General features: G+C 39.3%; 1 protein-coding gene across 2 annotated transcripts; it reads left to right on the top strand.

Moving 5' to 3' along the window:
• Nucleotides 1-1,016: 1,016 nt before the first annotated feature.
• LOC147603403 (uncharacterized) lies at nucleotides 1,017-4,646 on the top strand. 2 transcript variants are annotated; one of them, XM_086796613.1, is made up of 6 exons: nucleotides 1,017-1,389; nucleotides 2,112-2,139; nucleotides 3,190-3,417; nucleotides 3,502-3,565; nucleotides 3,654-3,713; nucleotides 4,160-4,646. In XM_086796613.1, the coding sequence occupies exons 1-6, from the start codon at nucleotides 1,265-1,267 to the stop codon at nucleotides 4,219-4,221; spliced, it is 567 nt and encodes a 188-aa protein (XP_086652739.1). In that variant the 5' UTR covers nucleotides 1,017-1,264; the 3' UTR covers nucleotides 4,222-4,646. The 2 variants fall into 2 exon arrangements, with proteins under 2 accessions (XP_086652739.1, XP_086652740.1); XM_086796614.1 differs by lacking the exon at nucleotides 3,654-3,713 and having other exon boundaries at nucleotides 1,049-1,389.
• Nucleotides 4,647-10,237: the final 5,591 nt, after the last annotated feature.

Below are 10,237 nucleotides of genomic sequence, written 5' to 3'. Positions count from 1 at the left end.
ACAAAATGGGGCTAGCATTAGTTGTTTTTATAGCACAAGAAGGCTAGCAAATGCATCACACTCAATGTGCTACAGTAAACAATTCATCACATCATCGTCAATGTGTTGCAATAAACAAATTATCTCATTTATTTTTCATGTACTTAGAATCTTTACAAGTTGCAACATAAAGACAAACAAGGAACATAGGAGGAAACTTCATTCACAAATGAAATGAAAGTTGAGCTCATTATCTAGTACTTGGAAAGCATGGTGCACATGGTTGGTAGGTTGCTTACACACACACACATGCCTTCTATAGATGGCGGTGGTTTTAAAAAACTATAATGCTTGCTGGAAAGCACATGGGGAAGTTCTCATGTAACTAGTTTCTTGAAAATCTAATAAGTAGAATACAAGGTTGCAAAAGAATAAAAACTAACATAAGAGAATGAATTTGATTTTCCTCGTCTTGTGTCCTCATAATTAGATTCCAATGCATCTGTAGCTATAACTTTGAAACATAGAAACTCAAAACAATAAGGTATGTTTGTGTTCATTGAGAGAACATGAGGGGCATAAGGGATTGACGTAATTTGAATGGTTTGAAACCTCCTTGGATAAGCTATGCACATGTAGACACAAGCACACGTACACATGTATGCAAACACCTACAATCAACTTGGCAACTTGGCACCTCAGTTTCTAAAAACTATAGATTCCCATGCGGATGTATGGTGTGCATTGTACCTATCATCGGGCAACGCTTGATCCTTTTAGATGTTTGGTGAGAAAAAATGTGTAAGTAGCTTAACACATGTGCTTTTGGCTCCAACACCGATACAACCCACATTACGGGTGGATTGCTCTTACAACAACAGCTTAATACACAGTGTTAGAAAAAAACCATCCTTTAATGTTTTTTTACCTATTAAAATTCAGAAAAATCGATTAAATTTACTCTAGTCTTTACAAAAACCAATAAAGGGAAACTGATTGTACTTTAAGTTTGTCTTTTTTCTCACTGGCTGCACTGATACGCATTTGGAAATTGGAACCCGCACATATTCTAAAGGTTTAGAACAGGTCCAATAAGATCAACGCTTCTCTCTCTCTCTCTCTCTCTCTCACACACACACAAGCCCTTGGGTGTAGGTTATAAAATTCATCTGGTACCACCTTCAGTTCCGTTCTCCCTCTCATTCTGCAGACTCACAGCGAAGGCAGGGAAGCTCTTCTTCTTGAGGAATTTCTAGGGTTCTCTCTGCCACACACAAAATCGGCCATGGAGCCCCGAGCCCCAACTCAGCACGGCCGCACCGCCATCGCCCCCACAGTAACCTCCCCTTTCAACGCAAAGCAGACACGGCCCGCAACTCAGCCCGTCGACAGCCACTCCGTCGCTCGGAGGTACACACCCTCCTTGTCTCTGTTTTTGACCGACTCCAGACTCTTCGCGCTGTGTACTAGTCGTTCATTTGCATCCCCCCAAAGGATAGATTAGGCATGAAATTTTTGAGCTGATGCGAAGGGTTTTCCCAGATAACATGGTAAGAACCTGCACACATTTATGGGCGGCTGGCGACCACAATTAGGTGGAGTGCTGATGAGTATACTAAGCTGGCCATGGCTTGCACGAACGGGGGCTTGCAACGCCGTTAATTCAAGACGTTTTTTAGATCCTTTTGTAAGTCGGTACATGAGTCCGCCCGAGGGTAGCAGAGTTGAGCGCCTTTACCACAACGCCGTAGGCCTATGACGAGTATACTAAGCTGGCCATGGCTTGCTCTGTTAATTCAAGACTTTTTTTCCTAGTAGTAGATCCTTTTGTAAGTCCGCCGGTTTCATGCCGGAAACTGAGTTGCGCCTTATTCCCAAGCACGTGGCGCTTATCTCGTTTAGCCCCCCCTGGTACATGAGTCCGCCCGAGGGTGGCCGAGTTGAGCGCCTTTACTGCTTGGCTACAACGCCGTAGGCCTGTCGTTTCAAGACATTAGCCTAGATAGGTCATGAGATTTCGGTTTAGTACCAGGTTTGTAACAAAACATTTGTTTTTTCAATTTCAAATGTAATTCAGGCCAGATATACCAGGGGAGATGTTTATCTGCACGTTGGTTGTTTTGTTTGTGCAGGTTGCAGACAGAGCTTATGTTGCTCATGGTAAGTTTGGGAATAAACCTGGTTTTTTTTTCTCTAGCAAAGGATCTGTATAGCGAGAGGAACTATTTCATTAATTCGACTAGGTTAAGTGAGTATTTTTTGACAGTGTCGACCATAACCATCCATGGAAAGGACATACTGCAGAGCACCTGCATGGACTGGTAGAATTGTATTCGGCTTTCACTACTGTCATTCCTGAGACAATAGATGAATCAGCTGCATAACTCTATTGTAAAACTTGCTGAAGAAGTGAGAGATTGCTTGAAACTAAGATAGTAGCTTGAGATATACCTAATTTGGTGAATATCTTACTTCATTTAAAGGGGTTGGCTTGTGTCCATCAATTCTCTGTTTTTTGGTCTTTTCCCTTTCTTGGCATGGATAACAACATTTGGATAATTTATTGGAAAAAAAGGAAGATTGGGAATTGCCTCTTGTCAATTATTTAGAAGCCAAATAAATAAGACCAGGGTGAATTATATACCTGCATTAGCAGACATAATTGCAATCAGTTTAGCAGCTTGTCAAAATGGGGAAAGGCCAAATCAGCAAGGTAGGTTTGAGCTTGTCTGCATCTGCTGCTCACACATTGAGAGAGATTTGTCAAAGCTTCTCCAAATCTGGCAGCTGGCTTACTGTTTTGACTGGATGGTCTTGTGCCTCCTCTCGTAAACCCTTCTCTGGCATACTCTTGGTCATCTTTCATTTGTTTCGGTGCCGTCCTTGGTCCATTTTCAAGGCTTTGTTATGAATCTCAAGAGTTTGAGTCTCGTGTCCGTCATGTCATTTGAGTGAATGCATGCTGGAGAGCTCGAGGGGCTAGACTAAGGTATCTATGAAAAATTGCATTCACATTGTGGGGCTGACCATTAGAAGTTAACCAAATCACTATGGGCTGCTTATGTCTGGATACCACCTTTGAAGAGAAATAGCTGATGTTTTAGAGCAGGTGAGAGACACCAAAGAACAGGAGGGTTCTTTAGGCTAGCATTGCATATTGTAAAATTAGAGTACTGTGTGATAGTTCTAATTGGAGCTATTTTTTTCCAGACATCTGGAGATCCTGGGATATCTGCTTTTCCAGATGGTGACAACATTTTCTCATGGATTGGCACGATTAAGGGCAGTCCAGGGACTGTGTATGAAGGATTGGCTTACAAGTTATCTTTACGATTCCCTACAGACTACCCTTTCAAGCCGCCTCTTGTGAAGTTTGAGACAATGTGTTTCCATCCAAACGTGGACCAGTATGGAAACATTTGCTTGGACATTCTTCAGGTTGGGTTACCTGTTTCACCTGATTGCCCGTTTCTACTGTAAGCACCATGGGTAGGGGGTAACGTAGGTTTTGGTGGTTGGCAGGATAAGTGGTCCTCTGCATACGATGTCCGGACTATTTTACTTTCTATTCAAAGCCTTCTAGGAGGTAATTCCTGGCCTCTTGTATCTGATTGCTTGCATCTGGATCTCTGCTTTGTATGTCTACCTGCTGCTTATGATGACTTCTACAACAGAACCAAACAATGACAGTCCGCTGAACAGCTATGCAGCAGCATTGTGGAGTAGTCAAGAAGGCATGCTTCTTCTTCACTTTTCTGGGGTGTGTGAGTTGGGAGTGTATGGATAAGCATGCGTGTGCACAATCTTCTACTTGTTTCTGAAAGATTTTCTTCATAGGCCGGATATAGAACAATGCCTGCCGGTAGGCATGCATTGTGGAGTAGTCAAGAAGGCATGCTTCTTCTTCACTTTTCTGGGGTGTGTGAGTTGGGAGTATGGATGAGCATGGGTGTGCACAATCTTCTACTTGTTTCTGAAAGATTTTCTTCTTGGGCCGGATATAGAACAATGCCTGCCGGTAGGGCCCACCATCCAGGGATGGACAGGCCAATCCTGCCCATTGAACTCCCTGCCCGACCCATGGGTGGGGAGTGCTCTGTGTCGGGCCTTTATGTGGTCACAGTTTGGGTTTTCTTGCTGCATCAAAATGATTGATTTACTGCTCAAAATGCAACTATAGATTACGATAAGGTGATGCACAAGCAGTATCGGGATGCAACCAGTGGAGCTCTTCCTCACTAAGGATTTGACATGGAGCTTGGAGGATGATAATCTCTTGCTCATATGACAGCATTGAACAAGGAATGGGTATTCAAAAGATGAGATGTACTGCCTCTTCAGGTATTTTAGGGGAAAGCATTTTAGGGGCTGGACCAACCAACCGAAAGCAATTGGCCGTTTAAACCATCTGTTTAGGTATCTACTGTGGTCACGTAGTCGAACTGTCGTGCAGATAAATTCTTTGCCTCGCCTAATGTGGAATATGAAGACTTTTGTAGGGTGCTTTCAAAGTCTGTGAATTACTTCGAGCACCTGGGTACAGGGACATTAGAAGTGAACCTTTATATCTACAAGTGTGCAAGACATCAAATGGTGTCACTGACTTCATTGCTATTATGTATCATTGGATTGATCTGGGCTTGAAGTAGAAAGATTATTATTGAGCTTAATTTGCTTAAGGTTTGTGTCATCTTTCACGTATTTTTTTAAAAAAAACGTCTGATGGGCATAACAATTAGAACAAATTTGACATCAAAGCCTTTATTCCATCATTGCTTTGCCACTAAAAAACTTACGCCAACCTTGCTCTGCCGTAAAAAGCAACCTTGCTCTGCTGTAAAAAGCAGGTGGTTCTCTCTTCACACACACTTTTTTTTTTGGTAATATCCAGTGCAGTATATTTATATGCTCATAAATTTACATGATGGGAGGTCTCCGAAATGGAGAGTATACCAAAGATCAGAAACATAAAAAGAAAAGCTCTATGCAAGAAGCATCCATATCACCCTCATGGCAGGCATCATATAAGGATTACCGCAATGAGGCTCGGAAAGATTCAAATTTGCCAACCCAAGTATGCCAAATTATGCTCACTCCAGATTGTCCAAAGAGCCCAATATCTCACCCAAGAGAGAAATAGTGAGTATTGAGACAAAGACCTCATAAGTCTGCCAAAGAGCCACAAATGTTCTCTCTTCTCACACACACACACACACACACACACACACACACACAAAAGTTGAAAAAACCATCTGCTTTCTCTTGGTTGGTGTAAGTTTTTTGTTGGAGAGGGAAGAGTTTCTGGAAGGGCTTTGATGTCCAAAAGTTTGTTCTGATTTTTATGCTCATCAAAAGTTTGTTCTGATTTTTATGCTCATCAACAGTGCACAAGTATGTATTTCAAGATGTGTGTGTGTAAGCGGGCCTGTGTGTGTGTTATAAAAAGCTCTTTCAAGTTTCGTGCAAGTGCACGTGGTTTTGAAGGGGAATGATGTTGCATGCTTCATTTGTAGAAGAGTTTGAACATAGGGGTGTGCATCTTTTCACATGATTACTGCAATGCTCTTGTATCCTTGGCACAACTTTCTCAGGAAATCTGAAACATGTAGCATGCTGAGTGTGCCATTTTTTGGGTTGTAACTGTCATCATGCCACATGGAGGGGTGGAGGAGCCCTCTACTTTGTTCCAAAAACATTGTGCACTTTTTTGTCACGAATGCATACCACCTCTTCTTCTACTTGTTTTTCACGAATGCATACCACCTCTTCTTCTACTTGTTTTTCACGACAAAACTAAAAGTTGCTAAGCACTCATCTGCACAAAGTCGTAAGAGGACACCGGTATCAATATGAAAGCGCAACTGCTTATGTACCAAAACTTTGCATTGGTTTAACTCAGATCAACCATATGAATGCATTGCAATTTTTCATAATTGCTCAGGAATACTACTTTCAACCCTGCACCTTTTAAACAATAGTCTCTCTCCTTGGTAGCTGTCATGTCTATACCACCCTTCAGAGAGCAGTGTCTTTACATGATACACAGAATAGTCTTTAGTAATGCATAAATAGAGTTTCAGGGTTTACCATCCAGTTTTCTGACTCGAACACACGATTCTAGTCTACATCACGTGACTTGTGAATTGTTTGGAAGTTCACGTGTTTTAAAATGATACATGAATGGTGAGCGGGCTGTAGCATGACTGGTCTAGTGCGGGCCATTCTACCCTACCCAAACGAATGGATTTGGGTTCAAACCTTGACATCTGTGGCATGTGTGACTGGTGAAATGAATGTTTACATTTCTGCCCCCAAAGGGGCTTTTAAAAAAAAAGTATGTATGAATCATTACTAAATGCATCATGAGATGATTGTTTCCAGTCCATTCTCACAAGAAGCCCAGTGTCGAGGCAATTGCAGCTTGTGTGTGCGCGCATGTGTGTGTGTGCGTGAGAGAGAGAGAGAGAGAGGGAGAGAAGGTTTTTTTTTTTAAAATGCGGACGAAGATTTGTGAGAGCATTATCAAAAAGTAAGGTTTGGTGGGGAAAGTGAAGAAAAAGCTATAGTAGTAGTACCATCTATTAAGCGTAAATTAAAGGTGAATATGCTGATGCAAAGTAGTATATGCAATCAGATAATAAATCGCTTGTCAAGAATTTGAAATCACGGTAAGAAATTGAAAATCACCCCAAGGTCGTGGTTGGTATAAATCTCTCCACCGGCGTTGGCTCGTAGCCAAACAGAAAAGATTTTTTTCCCATTTTTCAATCCTCTTCAAGGGGAGGAGAAATGTTCTATATTGGCTTGGTATTAATTAATTAAGTAGATGCCCATGTCTCTATGTCATTGTTGGCACACTAATCATGTGTAGAGCTTCGTGGATATACTACTCTTAACATACTGTTAAGGCATATAAGAGTATATTTCTATGTGCCCAGGTATGGATATGTGTACATGCCTGTATATCTCGATGCACGTGTATATATGCTAGTTTACTTATAAATATCAGAAACTACTTGTCCATTCACCTATCACAAACTACATTATGATTCGTCATGTAAATTCCTAGTGCAATTAAAATGGCAACTATACATAAACGTGCATGCACTTATAAAATTGCATTTATTATCAATAACTACTTCTCAATTCACCTATTACAAACTACATTATATCATGTAAATCCTCAATGCAACTCGAATAGCAATTATACATAAACATGCATGATGCATTTATAAAATTGCACATGCTCGTAAAGTTAGGTTGCCTTACTATGACCAAGGATTGTGATTTGTTAACTAAATTAGCATAATTTCTTGGACATTATTATTTGGTTATTTCAAGCTTTGTTCATATATGTGATAAAATGTACAAGTTGTGGTATGTCATGACATAATGATACCTAATAAAACAAGCACAAAGTGCACTATGCACAAGCTAGTATTTAAAAACAAAATTCGAAGATTCCAAAAGCTTATTAGTTATGCACACTAAAGGGCATTTAAGAACATTGAGAATCCATTACTAGAAGGATATTTCCCTTTAAGTAAACTATATATGTGAAGTGTTGTAATAAAAGTAATGTGCACAAACTTCTTTGTTGAACGAAATCTCAGTAGACTTTGTGATGTGCTCTGTGACATATTTTAGGGGGCAAAGTTTGTGTTGAAAGTATCATCGTGTGTGTGTACTAAAAGAGAGAACTTTTTGAAGTTTTTGAGCCTTACGAGGCAGCTTCAAAGAAGCATCAACAGAAGAGTAAGACATTTTAGTGCAACATTAATGGAGTGAATCTCTAGATTAACATCACAACCCTTTTTTACTACTAATGTGCATTTGTCTAGTAAATCTAGAAGTAACCATAATCTCACTTCATTATAGCATCTACAACCAACATGTTAAAATGCTTGCTTCATGTTTTTGATTTGCTCATGACCTTTTGACTGCATTATTGGTGGGTGTATGTTGTTGAGGTGTAACAAGTAGTGTCATGCTTGACACTACTTGTTACACCTCATGCTTGACACTACTTGTTGTTGAGGTGTAACAAGTAGTGTCATGCTCATGACCTTTTAACTGCATCATTGGTGGGTGTATGTTGTTGAGGTGTAACAACAAGTAGTGTCATGCTTGACAACTGTATTGTGGTCAAAGTGCAACAAGTGGACTATGCTAGATAACTGCACATGGTCGACGCGTAACAAGTGGTTTATGCAATTGATGTGCCATGCTAATTGAAAGTATAACAAGTGACAATACACACCATGCTAGATGATGTGTATAATGATACTCTCATCGTAGTGAAACAAGTGGTAAGTGTATGTTGTGTTTGTGCCTATCAACATTTCATATTGGGATTAATTGAAGACAAGGACAATTAATTGAAACAACCAATGTGTTGATGTTTGTGAGATAGGTGATGAGCAGTGCACGTGTCGCACATGGAGGATCTTGTCTATATCATCTCGGAATATTATTATCTCATATTATTTTGTTGGCCACCTACCAAAAGATTGTATATATTATTTATGCACACTTGTGAGTGGCGTTGCTATATTGTTAGCACATATTTTAGAAGAGTTTTGACTATTTACACTTAGTGTGTGAACGAGCTCTAGTGTTTGAGCTATTTTTGTAAAGTGAAAATAGCAAGTCCAATTTTGTTCGCACAACTATTAATAGCTCCTTGGGCCATTTATTGAATACAAATTCTCAAAATACTTATGTCATGGAATTGAAGCTACACGCTTAAGGGGGGAGATTACACCCAATATTGGTCTCTTGTTTGGTGAAGTACTTTCTACTCTATCTCTTATTTGCAAATTCACTTTATGCACAATCTAGTCAATTGTATGATTATATTCTTTGTGTTATTTGAGTTTATATTATTCTTCTTCAAGTATTTTTAAGATCTCGTGAGACAGTGGTATCAGAGCATCGCAAATTCAAGTATTAAATTTGGGTCATGGAGACTTGAAGAAAAATCAAGAAATTAATTTTTTCTCAAAGGTTATTGGCTTGGAGCAAATTTTAAGGATTTTCAACAAATTCAAAATACTTGCACAGGAAGAGAGAATCTACAAAAAGCCTACAGCAAGGATACAAAGACTTTGGACAAAGAAATAATTCATTCAAAAATCCAAGAGATAAAGAAGAGAAGGTGTGGAAGACCTTTAGACAAAAGAAGACATGGTTATCTTAATTTTGACCTTTGGGCAAAAGAAGGCATGGTTATCTCAATTCAAAAATCCAAGAGATAAAGAAAAGAAGGTGTGGAAGACCTTTGGGCAAAAGAGGACATGGTTATGTTAATTTTGACCTTTGGGCAAAAGAAGGCATGGTTATCTCAATTTTGAATTTTGTGCACCATTGGATGAATATTTGGATAAAGGGCAAGGAAGAAAGCCACCTTCATGCAAGTAAACCATCCATGGATTCCCAAAACCACCCTTCTTCTCCCAAAACCACCTTCTCAATTCTAATCCTCCCCACAATCCATCAGTATGGATGAAATCAGCTCATTGAGATGATCCTTGGTCTAATTTTAGAATTGCTATACCTACACTCAGCTCAATTTGTATAAAGGAGGTCTCACATTAATGCTGCAAATCAAGAATTCTTGAATTATCCTCGTGGAAAGAAAACTCTCTACACCAATTTCAAGAGAGGGAGAATTTTAAACTTATTAAAATTTTAGAATTTTCAAATCTTCCTCTCCACCCCTAGGCGACACAGCGGGCTTCTACTACTATTTCTTTATTTTTCTTCCCTCCAATTAATGTTGCGTGCTCACGCGCCGATCTTCTCCCATGCGCCCGCCTGCAGTTCATTTTGGTGAAGCCTTTGATAAAGCTTCATAAGCTTTACTTCAAAGCTAAGTAAAGCTTTGATAAAAGCTTAATTTTAAAAGCTTCAAAACTAAAAGCTTTAATCTTTATAAAAGGTTAATAATTGAAAAAAGGGAGGGAGGGGCTAGATATATTGCTCCTGGTTTGTAGCTGTAGAAAAGGTTATTTTTTTTAATTAAAAAAAAGAGCTTAGATTTTGTATAAGCTCAATATTACCCAAAAAGATTTCAAAGAAGAAAAGGAAAAATTTAGAATTTTCAGGATTATAGAAAATTACACAAAGTTCTTCATATTATTTTGGAAGCCTCTCGCAACAAAAATTTTGGGCCTTAATTCTCAACAAAATTTTTGAAGATTTTTTTCGAAACGGTTTTGAACGGGTTTCTTTCCGAATTGTCGACATCAAGGCATTA

This window comes from Cibotium barometz, chromosome 64 (genome assembly GCF_041138505.1).
Source record: "Cibotium barometz isolate CiBa-2024 chromosome 64, ASM4113850v1, whole genome shotgun sequence".
In the NCBI taxonomy this organism is placed as follows: Eukaryota; Viridiplantae; Streptophyta; class Polypodiopsida; order Cyatheales; family Cibotiaceae; genus Cibotium; species Cibotium barometz.
The sequence above is the reverse complement of the archived record's forward strand: the minus strand, read 5'-3'. Positions and strand labels throughout refer to the sequence as shown.